The sequence below is a fragment of the Pseudopipra pipra genome, chromosome 2 (genome assembly GCF_036250125.1).
Source record: "Pseudopipra pipra isolate bDixPip1 chromosome 2, bDixPip1.hap1, whole genome shotgun sequence".
Taxonomy (NCBI): Eukaryota; Metazoa; Chordata; class Aves; order Passeriformes; family Pipridae; genus Pseudopipra; species Pseudopipra pipra.
This window is the reverse complement of record NC_087550.1, coordinates 83,972,038-83,994,394: the sequence shown is the minus strand read 5'-3', so window position 1 is coordinate 83,994,394 and position 22,357 is coordinate 83,972,038. Positions and strand designations below refer to the sequence as shown.

Sequence of the window (22,357 nt, the reverse complement as noted above, 5' to 3'; positions counted from 1 at the left end):
AGGTGGTTGGTTTCACTCTAGACAGTGTTTGTTTAAATAAATGATGGTTACTGTTACATTCTGCCTGTGTGAAAGGGATTATTGGCTAAGGTCCTTTTCCAAAGGGAGAGAAGCCAACAAGGGTTGATCCGTACAGTATGGAAGCCAATAGCTACATGTATTTGAAAACAGCTCTCTTGGCCACTGGTCTGTTTCCTTCCTTCAGTATTACCACAGTGGAATGCCAAAACACAATGGATTTGTTTTAAAAAGGAAGAAAATTACCTTCAAGAAATTCTTTGCAGCTCACCCATCTTGCCTGGCCTGATGTTGTACAATACACATTTTGCACTGAGTTCTTCAGTTATTGCAGGTTAGTCAACATCCTCAGCCTTCATACTCTTAAAATCATGAGAGTTTTATCTTATCTGTGACAGATTTCATGTTAACTTCACTGGAATACAATTTTGTCTTTCCATGGAGGCAGCTGGAGCAAAAACCATGTCATAGAATGAGCAAAGTCAGTCTAGCACTGGAATTGTACAAGAGCCAAAGCTTGCATGTAGAAAATTTATTTAGGATGAGCATTTCAATATCTGCTATGTATTGTTATATTTAGGGCTAAAACTACTGTGCATTTGGAAGAGGCAGTAGCAAGTCTGATATTAAATAACAAAGTCCTTTGTTTCTATGCTATATCAATTCTGTATACTAAAGTAATTGATAGTTGTGCAAAAAGTAAACTATGAAGTTTAAAAATTTATAAAATAACACAGCAGAAGTGTGTCTAGTGGTTCCACATTTAGGGCTCTAAATCAGTTTTGAAATGGAAGCAAGAATGTAGCTACTGCATTATGTGTGAATAACAAGTATTCACAAACAGATTAAAGCACTTACTCTTTCAGTATACAGCTATTTTCCCCACAGTTCATAAATAAACTAGTTAATTACTGAGGAAGTTATCATTTTTTTCCAAGAAACTGGCAGGGAAATATCCATTTTGGAAACTGTGAGGAATGGGTCACTCTCATACTTATCAAAATAAGTGCTGTCATTGTGGACTTCACCGTGATTGACCTACTTTGCTTAAGAGCCTACCTGGCCTCCTTGCCAGGTATCATTTCAGAGGCATCTTTTCATTATCTTCAGGTATCAAATCTACATATTCTGAAAGGAAATTACCCTCACAGAGAGGGAACATGTTTTCATGTTGGAAGGTTAATTTGTCTACCTTCAATTTATGATTACTAGAGCTTGTTTTGCCTTTCTTTGCAAGGTTAAAAAGCTCCCAGGTATTTTTCCTACATGTGTGCAGCTACAGCAAAGGCATAAGCCATCTCTCAGCCATGTATTCAGTGAAGTGAAACACAGTATTTCTCAGATCTCCAGAAATTCCATGACCTTGAAATGTGAAAATTAAATCAGCTCTAGCCATTTCTCTGTGCAGAAGTAAAATCATTGTCATCTTTTTAAATGTTTTTACATGGTTTTTTACATGCTATTTTTTTCCTCAATAGATATGCTAAGAATTATTTTGGATTTTTGCAGCAGTATCACAAGTGAGTGTCCCCAGTGACACACAGCACTTTAGAACCCTTCTGGGTTTTGCTCCAGACAAGCTCATGTGCTTATGTGACATGGCAAAGCTGACACAGTTTTCCATTTTTAGTTCCTGAGATAACTCTTTTGCAACTAGCTCAACTGTATCTCCATGGAATTGCACTGCTCTAGAAATCCCTGGTTTTAAGACACTTATTTTTTTTCCCTCACACAGGCACAATCTGTGTTCTTGGTTCTCACAAACCATGTTCTCCATGTTGTTTAAAACAGATTTCGTTGGTCTGAGACTGTTAAAAAAGTGGTTCAGATTACACTAAAAGTGTGACTAGCTCTCTTTACTGTTTGCTCTTTTACCAATCCCTATGCCACTTGAAACTGCCTGTGCAAATATTGTGGAGCTTCAGGAGAGTTAAAACTGGTGGTAAGTTGGTCCCATCTAGTTTGAATAATCCTGAACACACTTCTAGCAGCAATGATGTTCTGTGGGAATGCTATGGCAACATCAAAATGTTGGCTGTCTAGCAGGCTTACTGCATCCTGTGCATGATCCGTGAATAAACAGAGGAATTTAGTTCCCAGAGTGTCAGTCTGGCGCATTTCACAAGCGCTACATTCACTTACCAAAAAAAAGTCAACCAGTCATAAAAAGAAAGTGCTATAGTGACTGAGTGATAAATTTCCTGGTGCTAAGCCTTGTATATACTAACTCTGAGAAGCTAGGAATAGATCATGCATGGCTTAATGCTGAGGGGAATTTGTTTACCACTTTCGTTCCCTGATGCTTTGCTTCGTTCATATTATTTTTTATTTTTTTTCCCCTGTGCATCTCCTTGCTAGTCTCTGGATGTATTGGTATGCTTACTTTCAGTTAGATGTGATCTTCTGAACCAAAGGCTGGAGGTAAGGTCACTTGGAGCAAAGCACCAAGTTCAAGCTAAAAAGCCCAAAAGGGATATTAACCCAGGGTTCAGTGCATAGAAACACATTCATATTGTTTCTAGCCTGCTGCAAATGAGAGCACAACACTGTGTTTGCATTTGGTTCTCCCATGCAGTGATTTCCAGTGCCTCAAAGTGAATACAATCTTTACATCCACCTATTACTCTATTTTGCTGTGTATTTCTTAAAAAAGGAAATGCAAGGACATTTATACGATTATGCTGCTTTTTCAGATGACACCTAAAATCAACAAGATGGGAGTAGAGTACAGCTCACTCCACTAACAGTAAGAGTTCAGGCTCCCTAGACACAGGGCAATTTTCCTGCTTCAAAAGACTCTTTCACTGAGGAGAGATCAGACTATCACAGAATGGTTTGGGTCAGAATGAACCTTAAAGACCATTTGTTTCTAACTCCCCTCCCGTGGGCCGAGACAGCTTCCAATAGACAAGGTTGCTCAAAGCACCATCCAGTCTTGAACACTTCCAGGGATGGGACATCCACAATTTCTCTGGGCAACATGTTCCAGTGCTTCAGCACCCTCACAGTGAAGTATTTCTTCCTAATGTCTAATCTAAATCTTCTCTCTTTCAGTTTAGAACCATTACCACTCATTCTATCACTACACTCCCCAAGTCCCTCTCCATCTTTCCTGTAGGCCCCCTATAAGTACCACGAGGTTGCTGCCAGGTCTCCATGGAGACTTCTAGATGTTTTTGTGAGATTTATAATCTTGACTGAAACTTTCAGGGTAAGTTTCTCATGGTTTACCACCATTTCTATTAAAATGTTTCTATCTTCAATCCAGTTTTTTTACTCTAGATATTTGAGCTTGTATAAATTCAGGCTATCTTTATATTGCCCCATATCTGTTTTGTTTTTTTATTCCACGAACGTGAACATCATTCTTAAAGATTCACTTTGGTAGACATAAGTAGAGGTCCCTGAACTGTAGACACTGAAGTGTTTTCAAAACTGATAGGATCTTAACTGACCACTATCCCACTGAGGGGAGAAATCTTAGGGTTTACCAGAAATAGCTTCACAAAAAAATATCAGATCCACACTCAGAGACAGTCAAATAAACTTAAAAATAAAATAGCTGTTAGGAAATTTTAGAAAAGAAATACAGAACAAAAGGGAAAATACCCTCTAGCTACTGTGTAAGTTGGATGAATAGACAGGGGCTACTCTTTAACATGGCAAAGACACAGTTTAGGAAGGACACATTGTACATTTCCAAAACTCTTAGCAAAATAGGAAAAAAATGGGCTGGCATTAATTGCTGTCTCTTCAAAACCATGAACTCTAGTTTTGAAACTCATATGAACTAGGTTCAAAATCAACAAAAGGAGGTGATTCTTCATGCAAGAGTACATGAGTGAATATCATTGTCAAAGAAAATGAAAGAAGTTGAGGATGCAAGTTTACATGGGTTCAAGAGAAAAGGGGAGAAGTAATCTTAGCCCACTAATAAGCCAATAGGCCAACTGAGTCCTCTGCCAAAGCCAGTGTTGCCATTATTATGTTTGATCCCTTCCTCATCTTTAAAGGAGAGATGAACTTGAACTGCAAACAAGGAAATTCAATATCCTATCTGAAGAAGACCTTATTTATTTACATTTTTTTGGTTCTGACCTTCAGTTAATACCTCTGGATAAAAGCTGACATATAAAACTAACCTTATGATAGAAACAACATCATGATCATGAATGCCAAATTTCTGCATTAGAACAAGCTGACATTCATTATAAAGTGTCTTAAAGATTAATGAAGCTTAAGGAAATCAAGCTTCAACTTTTAAAACTGATTTAAAAGAGTAGCTTATATGTACAAAATGTCCCAAATGCAACACGTTCACCAGAGAAAGTGTTATTTTTGTAGAACAGAAAAAGGAAAACTCAACTCCGCACAAGGTTAAAGACTGTATTTTAATCACGGACTGAAACATCATGATTTACAAAACTGATGGTTAGATTTAAAACCAACCACTACATCTTTCTTTGGGAATACTCCCCCCACACCCTAGCAGACTTGGGGTTCAAGTGAAGAACAGAGCTGTTCACGTTTGCCTTTGGGACTGAACAGTGATTTCCAGGATGATGACTGATGCTTCAAGGATTCACCTAAGATGCTTTTCAATGCATTTCATTTACCCAGCTGAAAGTGGCTTCTTCTAGTGAAGTCTGCTGGTTTCATCAGAAATCCCAACCATCTTGCAGCTTTCTGTCCAGAGCCTTCTCTGCAGCTCCTCGTCATATGCTATGTCAGCCGATTTTGTCCTTTCCTCATTGTAAAGGTAGCAGCCACCAGCTCCTTCCATCTCAGGCGATACTGCTGCATAGATGGTTGTAGAGGCTCCTTCCTCTGGAGTCTGCAGAAACAAAAAAAACAAATTCAAGTGAGGCAGGTACAACAGAAGAATTATGTTACACCATAGGACCTTATCAACAAACGTCCTCCGTAATTTTGCATCTCACTTGTAGTCCTTACGCAAATCTGAAGCTTGTAATGATAAAAAACCCACCTATTCAACTGGCAAAGTAGAATCCATTTCTACAACAGTGCTATTTTGAGATAGCTTCAAGCCACAGAACAGATATGCAGAAAACTCTAGTCCATTTTTTCAAGGGCTAGTCAGATGGAGCATACAAAATAATTGACTAAGTTTTCACAGTTAGAGCTAATAAACCCAAAAGCAAGCACAAACATTAAAATCCTAGTTTAATTATTCACTTTGCAAGGATGAAAGGGTCTGTGCTCTGCTGTAAGAAGATGAAGGCTATGCTGTATGTGCAACGCGTTCATTGTAACAACATATGACATGAGCAAAGGATCATGGAAACCATGACAGCAAATTAAGATTCTGCAGTTCAATCCAAGCAAGCAGGTAAGCCAGGGAATTAAATTTTACACAGAGCATAGTTATCAGGGTTCTGCAGTGTCATCAAGCAAAATGATGAACGATCTACAATGTCTGATATAGCATGACTATTAAATGAAAATTAATAAGTGAATAGCTTTGAGTGATAACTCCTTTCATCCTGAGGATATGCAAAACATTTACATTTTGCATTCAGAAAGATCACACAGCTACTATTGAACTTATTTCCATTACATTTTTTATTCTAATTGAAGGGCATATTTAAAACACAACATTTGACATACTTTGCCTTTATCAAGTGATGTAATTATGATCAATGCCTGCCAGATAACAATGTATCATTTTGCAACCCTTTCAGTCATTATTTGAGGCATTAACAGTATTGACGCTGCTCATAGCTTTGTCTGGAGCACCTGACAGGATGTCTTTTCCTGAAGAACTCACTTGACGAATGAGAAAGTAGTGAATAGGTTACTCAGTGCCTTATAAAAAAATAAATCTAACCAACTGGAAGCTTTTTGTAATGTTTACATTTTTTAAGAAGGTGACTGTACTATGAGATTCTGTCTAGAAACACAAAGTGCTTATTTACTTTAGTTTACTACTCTACTACTACTTCACTCTTCTTTTTCCTAAGAAAAATAGTGCTGTTCACATCCAGTATATTATGTAAATAACATAAAGGTATGGGCATGCACAATTCTTTGCAGGATCAGGATAGAGTCCAGGGTGCTCACACTATAATGATCAAATATGATGCAATATAAAATATCTTAATATTGTGATGTAGCAGAACAAAGATGAATAAGAGCATTCATATTCTATAAAACTTATTCTGGAAGACAGAGAGAAACCAAAACGTTTTTTACATATTGCTGGGCTCTGTTTAAAAAAAATTAGTGACGCAGATAAACCACTGCTTCATGTGATGGTTCACCAGACGTTATGTTCCTGAGTTCAACAGCTCTTCAGCATAAACAAGCATAAATGTCAATATCGATGAAACTAGACTGTCTTTAAAGTCTTTTCCAACCCAAGCTATTCTATGATTCTAGGATTCTAAATGTTATGGAAATATGTTAAGGAAAACAATTTTTCCACTGCAACAGGGAGTGAGTTGCATATGTATGATTAATCTTCTGAGTGCCTAATTAATGTTGAAAGTTTTAATGTTCCCTTACTTAAGAATCTCTTCATTGTTTTGGTATGTTTTCTGTTTTAATGAAAGTAAAAAGGAAACCCAGAACAAGGAGTGCCCTGGTCTTCCAGCTGGGTGGTTGACCTACTTGTTTTGAGAGGCTGGAAGTAAAGGTGTTGGGGATCCACCTCTGGATCTTGTCCATACCTACTATGAAATTACTGTACATCCACTTGCCCACACACAGTCAGACTCTTTCTGGGAAAGTGTTGGGTCTACTACACACCCACAGATCAACTGCAATAAACAAAGACACACAGACACATGCAGATGTCCTGTCTGTGTACCAGTGCCCGAGGACCTCTTGGGAAGACAGAAGCTGGCAGCAGGTTGCAACCACTGGAGCTATTAATGAGTATGTGGACAAGGAGCAGGACAAATTGTTCCAGCAGAAGCAGCCTCACTGCTGGTTGCCAACTTTCCTGGGGGTCCCACAGCTCTTCTTTTACCACATGATAGCCCATCAAAAGATGAGGAGGAACCATAAAGCCCGTGGAAAAGAAAATAACCACAAGCAGGAGACTGTGCTCAGAGCAACATATCTGACTCATTCTTTGATGCCAATGGCCTTCTAGGAAGAAGAGCACCTGATAAAGGGCCAGAGAAATCACCAGCCAATGGACATATATCTTGATCTACAAAACCCCAGGATTTTTGTCATGATGCTCTATACAAACAGGAATGTGTTCTCATCTTTGGGACCCTGAAGTATTATACCAAAAGTCGCAGGTAGACAGGCAGTAATAATAAGTATAATTCAAATCATAAGGGATGATGTCTACACATTTCCAGAATAAAAAAAAAACAACAACAAAGAGTAACAGAATAATATACATACATATAAGATCAGTAGCATCTTTTCCATTAATTGACTGGACTTGTCCTAAAAGAAAAGGGATTCCTATAAATTGCACAATGCTTCTTTACTCTTCAGCTTCCAACTTATTGGTGCTGAACTTATTTTAAAGTGGATTTTTGTTTAAAAATTATTATATTATTAGTATCCAAGGAACTATAATTAACACCTTTGTCATATCCAAGTAAAATGGATTTCTGCTTAACTTCTTCCTAATGAAATTCCGAATCTGTAATTCCTTTTGCTTGTTGCAGTATTGGTCACATCTTTTACTTTTTTTTTGCAATTAACTATATGTTTGCCTTCAACAGTAAATAAAGGTCTGATTGAAATTACACATCTTTGCTTTGCTCATTACATGTGTAGGCTGTGGAAGAAGGAGAGAAAGGATAGCATGTGACAGCTTATTTAAGCAAAATGAAGTCTATTTACACAAAATAACATTATTTTGGCACTATCTATTCCCAAAGAAAAAGCTTTCTTCTTTTTACAGAAGCTCTGATACTTCTTTTTTTTTAATATTCATCAATTATAAGTCACTGACAAAAAATAATTTTCCTCAGTATGAAATGGAATATTCTGTTCCGTGAAAACTGGGACAAATGCTAAGAGGTCTTGTATTTTAGCTTTGCTTTTTTAGGTCTTGTTAGTTAATGCATTTTGATTAATGCAATTTTAAGTGACATATAATCTTGTCAATACTAGGCACTAATGCTTGCAAAATGTGTTAGCTGACAACAGTCAGTCCCTACAGCAATGTTGCCATGAAATGTCACATCCTTTCCATTTGACTAAAACAGGAGCAACAGCTTAACTCTTTGGAAAACATGCGTCTGGATCAGTTATACATGATGGCTTTGTGGTACTTTCCTTGATAATCCACGCACTCATCCACTTCCACCTTCACCTGAATTCATAGCTCAGAGTACTGGGTAGCCAGCATGGTTCATCAGAAACCACAGAAAGCTGAACAGTAGAAAAAAATTAATGAGCTTCTCTACTTCCTTTTCCGTAATCCATTCATTTTCTCAGCACCACTTTCAGTAACTACCGACAAACAGTGAGAACCTTGTTAAGTGTCCTAAACATAGTGACAAATAGTTTGAATGGACAGCATGCATATATTTCAATTTGTACTGGTTGACAGAGTTGGCCACATGACTGGAAAAAAAAGCAGTGATACAAGCAATGGTATCAGGGGATTGATCACTTTGGAATAGCTTTCCCTCACTCCACTCAATCAGACAGTTGTACTTGATTTGCATTTCATGACTTCAGGATGATGCCATCTTGAGAGATTTTAGGAGAGAAGGTTGGGCAAAGAGGACAGGGAGCAGGAAGCAGCTGGCAAACTCAGTGACTGACATCACAGTTGAGTTTTGAGGGACATGAACAAGGGGCCAAACAGAGAGATGTGCAGTCAGGACTGTCTGGTATTCTGACAGATCACTTAAGGCTGAGGAAAAACATGTTAAAACACCTTTATCCATATAATTTGTGCTGCAGTATTGATGGAATACCCCTCATCAGCAGCATTAGGTAGACTGCTGAAGGAACCCTCATCAACACTGGTTCTATAACACTGGTCCTACTTTATGTACCATGCATTAGGTCACCCACTTTTCAGTTCATACAGAAAATCTACTCCTAAGCTGATGAGTTAAATGAGCTTGGAGATGTTGGGGGGTTTTGATACAGAGATTTATGGTGTTTGCTCTGTGGCCTCGCTTTTTTAAATGACTAAGCTTCCATCAGGCCCTTCCTGGCCAGATAACATGTCTCTGGCTAGCCACATGTTTTCCCAGGTTCCAGCTAGGAAGATGCAGAACACACTGAACAGGCCATCTTCTGGGCTTTGGTACTCAGCACTTTTGGCTGTGTTCCTTCACTTTTCTTAACGTTAATAATTCTGGTAATATTTTAAAAATGCTGGTGTTTTATTAACTTGCCTTTGGACTAAAAAATTCTGTATGTTTGCAGTTTTCTTCCTTTTCTCTCTTCCTTCAGGAAAGACAACAATCATCTGGGATCCCTGAACAGTACTATGCATATACTGAGCAGGGATGAACAACAACAAAGAGAACATGAAACTACTGTTATTTGGTACAGCAAAGTCTTTCATCTACTTGGTGGTAGCTAGTGGAGGGTGACACCCAGTCACCCTCAATACACTGCTTGACTCTCAAGAACAAAGGCAAACATGAAATATGGAATAGTTTGAAAACTTTCAGAAACAGAGTAGCTGGGATTGTGTTGTCATGAATATTCAAGCAAACAAGCTTGAGAGAAACAAATTAACTGTTTCAAGGGTGCACTGATTACTATGATCTGTGACCTACAAAATCATTTCAAAACCCACTTTCTGGTGTAAGACCCCAAGTTGAAATAACAACAGCTGCTGTCACAGCCTCCTGGTGAAGACAGGGGCCATGTGTGCTCAGTGTGTGTTCTGTAACTTGTGCACTGTCTAGACCTTCTAATGTGACTGCTGCTTTGAGAATTCCAGACAAAAAATAATCCATTGAAACACTGAGTATGGAAACAAAGGCTAAAAAGGAATCATGACGCAGGTGCACAGGTGTGTTCAGCCGCCTTTGATCAATAAGGCTGTAGCAAGTGACTGGATGTCCTAGTGTGACCAATGGCAAGAGCCAACTGTCAGGTCCCTAGGAAGCCAAACCTGCCAGAGAGGTGTGGCAGCACAGCTTTTCAACAGTCTCTGCCTTCACTCAAATGCCCTGGTTTCTGTCTGTGTTCTTTCTCTCTCCTCCTATTCTTTCACATGTAGCTCGCTATTATTCTCTTTCTACCCAATTTCTGCCTTGATAATAGACTAGAAAGAGATAGAGATATTTTAGTGAATATACAGTTCTCCCTAGATACCCAGTCAGCATTGTCAAATTAATTTCTCTTCAATTCCCAGTTCACAGCAACGAGAATTCTTTAATAAATTCACTCCATAACAAAATTCTTTAGATTTTGTTGTTAAAAGAATACCAGCTACAAACAGAAATGACTCAGTTAAAATGTGAAGCCTTTTTCCTGACAACGTTGTGGCTACAGAGAAATAACTTCTGAATCAAAGATATGAGTATATAATAAAAGATGAAACTTCGATAAATTAAGAATGCAAAAGCAACTTTCACACTAAAAAAATACCAAAATTTGGAAGGAAATGAGTCTTTATAATACAAATAATTCATGACTATTCTGATAAAAAGAGAAGGTTTCCCTGAGCACAAGATACTGAAAAGAACAGAAGCAGAGACAGCTGGCAAACAGACACAAAGAGTATCAAAACCTGAATCTCCCTTTCCTTCTGAAAGCAAATTTTCTGGAAAGACATTTCAAAAAACTACAGGTACACAGAGAGAATGGGAAGCCCCATCTTGTCTTCAAATCATCCCCCAGACAGGTGGCTGGGATGCCTGTAGACAAGGTAGAAAAACCTGTTTTCATGAAAAATGGCCAAGTAGCTCTACTCTGAAGTACTGGGATGGCTCTTCTTTCAGATCCTGAGGAAGGCAGCAGCCATGGCTCTGAATCCTCCTCTTCTAAAGCAGCTACTTCAGGCTAAGCAGGTGTGCTGGTTTTGTCTGGGGTAGAGTTAATTTTCTTCACAGTGGCTAGTATGGGGCTGTGTTTTGGATTTGTGCAGAACACAGGATTGATAATACAGAGATGTTTTTGTTATTGCTGAGCAGTGCTAACACAGAGCCAAGGCCTTTTCTGCTTTCTGTACACTCTGGTAAGGAGGCTGAAGGTGCATGGGAAGCTGGGAGGAGACACAGCCATGACAGGTGATCCCAACTGACCAAAGGGATATTCCATACTATACAACATCATGCTCAGTATATAAAGTAGGTGGAAGAATAGGGAAGGGGAAGATGTTTGGAGTGATGGCGTTTGTCTTCCCAAGTCACCGTTATGTGTGATGGGGCCCTGCTCTCCTGTAGATGGCTGAACACTTGCCTGCCTGTGGGAAGCACTGAATGAATTCCTTGTTTTGCTTTGCTTGTGTGCACAGATTTTGCTTTCCCTATTAACTGTCTATCTCAACCCACGAGTTTTCTAGCTTTTACCCCTCCGATTTTCTCTCCAATCCTGCTGGTGGGGAAGTGAGCAAGTGGCTGCTGACTGGGGGCATCAACAACAGGACATTATGGATCACTTGAAATAACATGAGACACCTGTGTTCTCAAGCAACTGAATGAAGCCCCTGTTGGCTGGCCAGCTTTCTGGGCCACAGTGAAGAAAACTCCACTGACTTCAAAGAGCAGCTCCAACAGTGAAGTCACTTGCAGTTATTACAAAATTAAATTTGCATGTCTTAATTTCAAACTGAATCTCTCTCACTTAGAAGTGCAATATAACCTCAGTGATGTGAGCAGGAGTGTTTTGGATCCATACTTTGCATTTTCTAAGATGTTGAAATAGAGAACCAAAAGAATGATGTTCACTTTTAAGCAATTTTCAAATGGAAACAAGAACACAACTTCACATGACTGAATTTGAGTAGCGACTTGAAACTTCAGGTCAAAGTCATTAATCAAAACTGAGTCCTTTATTCATTTTGTCAAGTGCATTGAGGAAGATTACTTTGCCTGAAGGTTGATCCCAAAGCTTGCTTTGCAGCAGACAGCGATGTCTTGAGAGTCAGAACTGAGATACTGCTGCAGCCACTGAAATTACATTACACTTGTTACCTCACTCAGCTCAGTAACAGTATGCAAAATTTGACAGACAGGAGCCTGTTGCCCCAGACATTGCATAAACATCCAACCAGAGACACTCATTTGCTGGAACATCCAGTCTCTAGGAAACAAAGCAGGCAATAGCAGGTGATGAGAGCTAAGAGAGTACACCTACTTCACAAAATACTGAAGCCTCTTCTGGGAGCATGACACTCTGGTTAATCAGCTCTCTGGAAAACTGAAGCTTCCTATTGCTGAGGATGCCTCAGTTAAATCACTGAGAATTGTCCCGGGTACCTTCACATAATGTGGGATTTTCTGCAACACTTCTATTCACAGACAGGCAAGAGATTTACTGAAGCAAAGGTACAGGTCAGGAGAAGACATGAGGAAAGTATGAACCTTCTAAATCCTAATCCTGAAGTGTCATGCTCTAGGCTGTAACTCCTTTTCTGCGTTTGTTTACTACCAGCTCTACGGCTATAATTACAGTATCATGCTAGCAATTGAATATAATCTTCATCATTCCAAGATGTAGACTGATCCATTATTAAGTAAGAATACTGAATTACAGCTTAGTATTCATGTTACATATATGCTAAGGAACCACGCTTTAGGGAACACAAGGCTTTAATTCTACTGAGTTTTGAACTATTTCTATCTGAGAAAAACGAATAAGAGCATAAGACGACTCCTCCCTCCAACAAAGCTCTTAGAGAGGCAAACTCTTTGATAGGTAGTGGCTGGAACATCTGCATCATTTAATAATTTATGCACAATTTTTCACTTGAAAGGAAAATTTAAATATGAATTGAAATGTGAATGGATGAAAATTAAAGAGAACTTAAAACAACAAACAAACATGAAAGCTTTAGAGCTTTAATTTTCTATGCATTATATTACAACAGTACCTGGGTCATCTTTAGTTTCCTGAATTCTTTCAAATGAAGATAGATTTTGGCAATCATAGAATCATAGAATCAGCTGGGTTGGAAGGGACCCCTGAGATCATCAAGTCCAACCCTTGATCCACTACTGCTGCGGTTGCTAGACCATGGCACTAAGTGCCACATCCAGTCTCATCTTAAAAGCCTCCACGGACGGAGAATCCACCACTTCCCTGGGCAGCCCATTCCAATGTCTGATTACCCTCTCTGTAAAGAAATTCTTTCTAATATCTAACCTAAACCTCCCCTGGCACAGCTGAAGGCCATGCCCTCTTGTCTTGCTGATAGTTGCCTGGGAGAAGAGACCAACCCCCACCTGGCTACAATCTCCTTTCAGGAAGTTGTAGAGAGTGATGAGGTCTCCCCTGAGCCTCCTGCTCTCCAGGCTGAACAACACCAGCTCCCTCAGCCTCTCCTCATAGGACTTGTGCTCCAGTCCCTTCACTAGCCTTGTTGCTCTCCTCTGGACCTGCTCCAGGACCTCAATATCCTTCCTGAACTGAGGGGCCCAGAACTGGACACAGTACTCGAGGTGTGGCCTCACCAGTGCTGAGGGGAAGAATCACTTCCTTGGACCTGTTGGCCACACTGTTCCTGATACAGGCCAGGATGCCAAAATCAAAACAACACAGAAAAGCACACAGAAGTGTTTTTGTTTGAAGTGGCATTTTTGCCAGTCCTAGAGAGTAGGAGACACAGCAAGGCTCTAGGTGCTGAAGAGGATGCTCCTGAGTGCATATACCTCTGAACAATTTATTACCTGCCTGCTCATAGTAAATAAAACGTCTTTGCTGGCTTTTGGTGAAAACACAAGACTTCAGGCATAAGATATATGCAAGTTCTAACTTGTAGCCCCCTACCATCATCTTTACTTTTTTACTTACCATTTAATATTTGACAAGTCATGTATCTTGTTTTCCCTTCTTAGAAAACAGAAAACAGAAACTGACATATCTCCAACTTCACAACTTTCTTATAAAGACTGTTATTTTTTTTTAATTATTATAAGCACTCAGGATGGGCATGGACCTCCCAAATATTTAAAAGAAAACCACAATATAGAAAGCCTTTATGAACTATGATGAGATCAAAAACCATAAAGACTGTACAGAACAGAGACAAAATGAAATAACCCAAAATTACAGAGGCCGGCAGCTATTTCAGAGCCTTTCTGTTTTAAATTGCTTCAACCCCCATTTTGCACCCCAAACAGCAGCAGGGCTATTTCCATCTGTGGGCTCAGGCAGGTGGTGGGGCTGGAAGAGGCTGGCTGCTAGCCTCGCTTTCTCACCTCCCCGCTGGCGGCACTTGCTGGAACCAGATGGCTCAGGTGAGAAGGTGCAAATCCCTCCCTGGATCACCAGGTAAGGTCAGTGGAGGACACTTCTCCCCCATGACTCAGGCAGGCCATATGCCTGCAGTAACAACAGTGAAGACCAGAAATAGTGAAGTACACAAACTAACTCAAAATTAGTACCGGGTGCTACATCTCTGCATTAATAGCATGCAAGATGAAAATACGCTTGGGAAGATGGGAGAGATGAAAGCAAAAATACTTTCTCCCAAATTTCTTGGGTCTACATTGAAGTGGCATGCTAGCTGGGCTACAACATGTCCTGCTGGTGGGTCTGCTCCACACAAAGCTCCTGCATGGAAAAAGAAACTTCACCTTGCAGTGCTTATGCTCGCCTGAGTCTCAGCCTTTATAAAAAAGACATTAAGCTATTGCAGAGCATCCAAAGGAGGGCCAGGAGGATGGTGAAGGGTCTGAAGGGGAAGCCTTATGAGGAGCAGCTGAGGCCACTTGGTTTGTTCAGCCTGGGAAAGAAGAGACTTAGAGGAGACTTCATTGCAGTCTACAACTTCCTTGTGAGGGGAAGCAGAGGGGCAGGTATCTATCTCTTCTCCCTGGTGATCAGTGACAGGACCCAAGGGAATGACGTGAAGCTGTGTCAGCAGGGGTTTAGGTTAGATATCAAGAAAAGGTTTTTCACACAGAGGATGGTTGAGCACTGGAACAGGCTTCCCGGGGAAGTGGTCACAGCAGCAAGCCTGTCTGAGTTCAAGTATTTGGACAACACTTTCAGGCACATGGGGCACATTCTTGGGGTGTCCTGTGTAGGGCCAGGAGTTGGACTCAATGATTCTGATGGGTCCCTTCCAACTCAGCATATTCTAAGAATCTATGATTCTATGCTTCCTTTTCCCTTTTGCTGACTCTGAGCCTTTCTGAAGGACTGAAATATGACATTTCTGAAGACACCAAGTTGGCTGGAAGGAATAAGTTTCAAGCAGATCACCAAATACTATTGTTGTGGTTCAATCCCAGCTGTCAGTCAAGTACCAGGCAGCCACTTGCTCCCCTCCCATCCCCTTTTGGGATGGGGATGAGAATCAGAAAAAGATAAAACCCATGGGTGAAATAAGGACAGTTGAATAATAGAAATAAAGTAAAATATAATACTAATAAACTGTAATGAAAAGGAGAGAGAAAGAGAACCAAGAAAGACAAGTGATGCACAATACAATTGCTCAATCCACTCACTGAGGCCCAGTGAGTCCTCAAGCAGCAATCAGTGTCTCCTGGCCAACTCCTCCCAGTTTATGTATTGAGCATGGAATATCCCTTGGGCCAGTTTGAGTCAGCTGTCCTGGCCACGCTCCCTCACAGCTTCTTGTGCACCTCCTGGCAGAGCATGGGAAACTGAAAAATCCTTGGCTTAGCATAAACATGACTCAGTGACAGCTAAAACATCAGTGTGCTATCAACGTTATTCTAATACTGAATCCAAAACTTACCAGTTCCTAAGAAGAAATTTAACTCTATCTCAGCCCAAACCAGGACAACCATTTAGCACTGTCCATGAGTTTAGCACTGCTCTGAGTTTCTGTTTTTTTATGCAGTTATTGTGTTTAAATTATAGTTTCACAATATTCCCAAAACTGAGAGTAGAAAACCCAAATTGGAAGACAGATGAAAGTGGTGGGGAGGGAAGGAATCTTATTCTGGAAATTTATGTTTCTCATAATTCCAGTTGCTGGCTATTTCATTATTTAATCTTGAAATTATAACCTTTGAATTATAAACAAAAAAGATAAAAACAGGGGTGTTAATCTAGATCTGTCCCTAGTAACATACTGCAAAGATGGAAAACAAAAAGACTAGACTAACTTTCTATAGTTATTTTAGCAAAAGAATAAAATTAGGTGAGAGTAGTTCAGATTTTCTAATCCTATTTTTCTGACAGATACAGTAAAGAGAATTAATTGGTTCAGGTCAGTTATCACAGTTCATACACCCTTGGTTTTGCCCAGTAAATTTGGGATATTTCTGTTTAAGTATTAAAACCTTTAAAAATGACTGTTCTCTTCATTTGAATTAATCTCTATTTCATCTGGAAGCAGCTTGTAAAAAAAAAGCAAAGAAAAAAATTAGTCATCCTGTAAACAAAACTACTGTTTCCCATTTTCTATCACAATGCTATCAGAATGCTAAATTCATGAAATAACAGATAGATTCTGAAACCATATGATTATGGAGCTGTCTATGTAGCTTATCCTTTCAGTTACCCAAGAGCAGTACTAAATTTAAAGGCAAACGCTATATTCAGTTGCAAATTAACATATCTGAATGCTTACTAACCCACCAAAATCAACTTGTTTTTAACAAAATAACTAAAAATGCAAATGCAAAGGAGGACTGAATCTGATTATTCAAATCAATTTTTTTTGTCATGTAGACTGAAAATGAATTTAATCTCTCTAACTTAAATCCCTTTGCTTAAATCAATCAGCCTTGGGGCTCTGTACTATTTGCAAAGGAATCTATCAATGGCTTAAATTCAGAAGAGACCCAGAGAACATGTATAACTTTAGACAGGCAAATAGTGCCATTGTTTCAACGAGATTAATCATGTCTCTAAAACTATGTCAGACAAGATCTGAGGCATCACATCTTTTCCTGAAGAGCTCATTACAGACAGAGCAAACACACAGATCCTCAGTCACACAAATGTTTCCCAAGGTCTGAAACAGAAGCAAAAAACTTCCATCTTGAAAAGAATTACTCAAGAGTTTAAGCTCATCACATTTAATCAGCTAAATGGTCTGAAAGAAGGGTAGGCTGGTACTCTTTGTGCTGAGAGGGGTGTTAACCTGGGGAGAAGTGATAGCATTAATAATTTGCCAGGAGGATGAGACAAAAACAAGGAGGATGAGCTGTCAGTTCTTGCCAGTGGAACAGATAAGGGAAAGCATGAAAGTAGGATGTACCGAAAATTGTTAACTACCAGCAAGCAGAAAGACCCAGATTTACTATCCACTGAAGCTGTGAAATTTAGATCCAGGCTTATTTCTAAGGGTTTTTTTTTCAAACCTTCATTAAGGTTGCAGTTAGAGTGAAAAAAAATTGTGTATCCATTCCAAAGGCCAAGACTGGATTTGGTGACAGATGTGCCATGTTCCTGTTTCCTTTCTGGATGACAGAAGACACAGCAGAAGTGTTACATTGCTGTATAGGTGATATGGCATACCCCATTCCTGTGGAAATGACTGAACTGACTGTCCTGGCTTTTTGTTGAAGGAAGAATAGGTTCAAGTTCTAAAAATGAGATCCATAGTAAACGGTCAAATCTCATTACCTGAAAGACAGTGAAAAGCTGGAAAGGAGAAAAACATTTAATCCCTTTCACATCCAAAATCTTTCCCTAATATGCTATTAAAGCAAAAAAAAAAAAAAAAAAAAGTTGGGGGGCAAGAATGTTAAAAATCCCAAAAGTCTTCCTGAAAATCTTCATACTCCTTTTATTTCATTCTCAAGTAGCTCCTGTGTCTGCAGAGAGCTTTTGATTGCGGTTTTGATACTGGACCAATTAAGGATTTAGGTAGCCATGGTGCAGAGACTTGCACTTGCAGAGCTATCAGTAGCCAAAATAAAACAGTGAGAATTAACCTTTTCTTTTCATTAAGGTCCCCAGAAGACTTCCTGTTGCACTGGAATTCATATGGCTTTTTGACATAAACATTAGAGCAGTTGTTTAGAATGGAAAGTAAATACTGTGAGGCTTTATGGTTTGATAAATACATGTTACCGATTCATCTGGTGCCAAAATAATTCACTTTGTTTAGAGAGATAATATTGAATAATATCTTCTGTAATGTCATTTTTCTACGCATGTCCTCTGTCCTCAAGAGTTCAATCAATGAGCCCTTCTCCCTCACTCGCTCAAGGTGATACACTGCAAGCAGTAATGCTCCAGATGACTAAACTTCTGCTTCCCAAGAAAAATTAATTGAAGTTGAATTAATGCAGAAGTGTGCTATGGTTTAAATAACTGCTTTTAACTTGTAAAGGCACTGTCTGAAGTCTGAGCAGAGGCTCGAACACTAGTGCAGACCACCCGTCCCTGCCCTCCCCTCTGCCTTTCCTGCCTGCTCAGCAGCTTTCTTAAAATTCTGCTCTTCACCTGCAAGTCTGCACAGCTCTGCAGCTGCCTATTGTTATTTAACATGTACTTCACAGTGGAATTGAATTGTTCCAATCAAGATTAGGGTTCTGTTTCTCTAGCTGGTATACAAAGCACGTCTGCAGAGAAAACTTTCATCCATTTCTCTGCCTGCCTTTTCATTCTGCCCCACTACAATCTTACAGATAGTCCCAGTGCTTTTTCATTCCCTTTTCCTCCTGAATTCCTAAATGCCTCTTGCCAGGCCCTCACTGCAACCTCACAGCAGAGTGTGGCTGCTACATCAGTGTCCCACTTGCCCCACTGGCTCGGATCCCTTTTTGCATCCCAAATGCCATGTAGAGGAGGAAGGGGCTCTGGGTAGAAGGGTTTCCAGTGCAGCACCAACACTCACCCTCCTTCGATCACCCATCCATGTCCTGAGCCCCTTAAGAAACCAAAAAGGGGTAGAGAGGAGCCTTCAAAGCCTGAGCTGTTGAGGGAGATGGCATTTACCATCTGTGGTGCAAATAAAGGAGAGAGCTCAAGCCTTTCAATAGTAGAGAAAGGAGAGGGAAACATTAGGTGAAACCTCGTCAGTACATTGACACTGCCAAATCTGAGAAGACAGGAGAAATGGTGGGGCCACAAGCAGTGCCAAGCCCTTAGGGTAAGGCAGAAAACAAGGCTCTTCTTTGCAGCAAAATTGCAAGCAGCGTCGAAAGGGTAGTGTGATAGCTACACTGCTGGACATGCAGGGCCACAGGGAAGGACTGTGAGCAGGACTAGTCTGAGGACACAAAGACCACCAGCAGCAGCCACATTCCCTACTTCTGTGTGGCCCTTGCCAGGCCATGAGCCACTTCTGTGGCTGGAGGGACAAGCTGCAAAGCCCAGTTTGCTCTGCAAACATCTGCTGAGCCATTGTGGCTCATTTTTAGTTCCTGAGCTCTATAAGGGAGCCACAGTCAAAAAGCAAGAGTTTCCAAGCAGTGCACTTTTTATATAAAAATAATCTAAATGTTTGGTTTTTTATTGATTAGATAAACTCCTTAGCGTCCAAAATATAACTGATCTTTACTTTTAAATCTCTGTGCAATAAAAGAGGATTCCGACTGTTTGCAAACTTTGCAAAATCTGTACATGGCTGGAAAAAAACCCACTTAACTTCCTTAATAGCTGCTGACAGTCTGTGAAACAAATAGTTTTAATTATTTTCTCCTTGCTGAATCTCAGGTCTCATCATTTGATCAAGAAGTTGCACATTACCAACAATTGGGATTAAATGGAAAGTCATACAGTAGGAAAAATAGGAAATTACATTAGCACTAAACAATGACAAATATGCCCTTCTTATTGTAGTCCTGTCCTGAGACAGCAGAACATTTGCAACTCCACAATCAAAAAAAACCCTTAAAAGCCCAAAAGAGCCCTTTAGACTTTTCCCATTCATCCTGAGACTTAACAGTGACTTAAATGTCACTGTGATCTCTGCAATAAAAAATACATTTTAAAGACTCCTTTCAGTTATTCATGAACAATGTACAGATCTTACACATTAGTTTAAAATAAGTGTTACTCATTTTTTTACTGTCACTACTGACGCATGAAAATGACTATAGAGCTAATCAATAGGTAATGACTGTATTTCAGGAGTAATGCTCTGTTCGGGGGAAAAAAATGGCTGCAATTCACAAACAATTATTGACACTGTGAGGCACATGAATCAATGCCCACTAGAGATCTGCACATTATTTAAAATTTCTTCAGCAATATTTGCCTTTGTTCCTTAGTCCCAGTGTAATTTTTCCTGCCTGTTATGCTGTGAATATATTAAAGGTTAGAGTGAATATATTGATGACACTAGAATGAAATGCAAAAGCTAGGTTTCTGATGGATAAGCCCAACTACCAGAAGTGGCATGACTATTACCAGAGTGCTGTAGCTGTGGTAGCTCTTTCTTGCATAAGACATTGTCTGTCACAAAATGATCAGGACCTCACCTCTCAAGGGTCCAGTATAACTCTGCTGGACTTCAGATTTTTTAAGTCTTCCCAGTTTTTTTTCTGCATGCAATGGTTTATGTCTCAGAGTAATTGGAAGTACATGAGGTGGCCAGAGCTGGAGGTGGTGTGCCTCAGTACTCACTAAAGTCTCCCAGGAAGACAAATATATCCCTGGCTCCTACAGGGAACCAATGAATTCCCGTTGGCCTAGTTCTCTAAATATAGCCCTTTGCCTTGTTTTTATCGCTACTCTGTGTAGAGCAAGTGAAAGCATGAAATAGTCCAAGGTAAAAATCTGAATCCTCCCCTGTTAACACAGGGGAAAGAATAACCCACTCATTCTTCACTTGCATAAACAAATACCCAAGATGCACAGGGCAGTGAAGAAGATGATTACCTCTGGCTCTCACATTTTTCTTTTTGATTCACATGTGGCTTGAGACATGGCTGGTTTACATATTGAAATGATGCTGATTTACTTTAGGTTTTAACTGCAAACAGTTCTGCTTAGTCAGAACAAACATCTGGTCCTTGGGTAGAAAACAAATGGAAACAACAACATGCTTGCCATCAGAGCACAGCTACTCAAACATCTGCCAACAGTTACCAGTAGCATCTGATAGGAGGGGCAGATTTCTAGAAGAAAAAATGCCCAGCTGTGACTAGAAACAGATTTGGGTGTCTTGCTACAGTTTGCAGAAGAAAACAGCAATATTTTTTAATTACTGACATAATAAAATGAGAAAAAGCGGTTTGGTTCTTGAAAGGAGATTCTTCTCTTAGTCTAAATTAATATTATGAAGAATTTACAAATAGTTGCAGATGACCACAGCATAAAAAAAACCCCAAACAAAAAACAAAACCACAAAAAGAAATCAGAAGAGAAAATAGCACTGAGGTACACGTTCTTACACAAAATGTTTCTCTAAGCAAAACTAGATACCTGAGCCAAGTATGCTCTTTAACTCCTCTGAAAACATAAAGTCATTTCAAAAAACCTCACTCAGAGTTTTTATCCTTTTATTTGGGCAAGTATGAGAAATTATAAAATAAGATTGAAGATTTTCTCAGCATACATCTCATTTGCATGTAGTAGAGAGCTGCTCAAAGTCGTAAAGCTTACTTTTATGTTGAAAGGGAAAAAAAAATCTAGACAGTATTCTGACTGGTGCTAACTGCTGCTACTATAAATAAGTACAAATATTTCCAAACTATAGAGGGTGAAGTAGGCTCAATGAAATGGAGATAAGAATATAACCCAGAATATATTCCCATAATTTAAAAATAAATATTAGAAATATATTTATGGGGTGATGAGCAGGAAAGGATCTGCTATTCCAAAGCTCTGAGAGTACAGCCCTGCTGGCTCCTGATTTTGCGGTCTAATTTAGAGAAAAGGTTACTATCATCTATCACATTCCACGGATTGTCAGAAAAGCCATCCCTAAGTACTTCATCATTAAGAAGTCCCACTGAAGCAGTGTTATAAAGGCTTGCATCGGAGGTTAGCTGACCAATCACCAGCTGCTGTGTAGCTCTGCCTTTTCTTTCAGTTCAAAAGTATATTAACTGAAGGACAATTGCAGGTGTTCTTATCAATAATTTACAGTGACAATAACAAACAAAAGATCAAATAAAAAGGATCTTGCAGTCTTCCAAAATATTCAGTGCTTTTCATTTTGTTAGGGCTATTTATCTATCTTTCCTAAAAATTCTTAGGTATTGCAAGTGACTAAGGTTAAGAGTGAAAGACTGTTATTGAAAAACTTAATAATATCTGTTTAACTTGCAAATATACAGTAGGTTACATTTTTGTTTAGTATATGATTAAAAAGGAAATTATGTTTTTT

The 22,357-nt window shown here is 39.4% G+C and overlaps 1 protein-coding gene across 3 annotated transcripts in view; it reads right to left on the bottom strand.

The window, feature by feature from the left end:
- Positions 1-4,390: 4,390 nt before the first annotated feature.
- DHRSX (dehydrogenase/reductase X-linked) overlaps positions 4,391-22,357 on the bottom strand; it is a 204,667-nt gene continuing 186,700 nt past the window's right edge. For all 3 annotated transcript variants that reach the window (XM_064646162.1, XM_064646161.1, XM_064646160.1), the window contains exon 7: positions 4,391-4,852. In XM_064646162.1, coding sequence (XP_064502232.1) covers positions 4,655-4,852 — 198 coding nt within the window. In that variant the 3' untranslated portion in view covers positions 4,391-4,654. The remainder of the gene's footprint in view (positions 4,853-22,357) is intronic.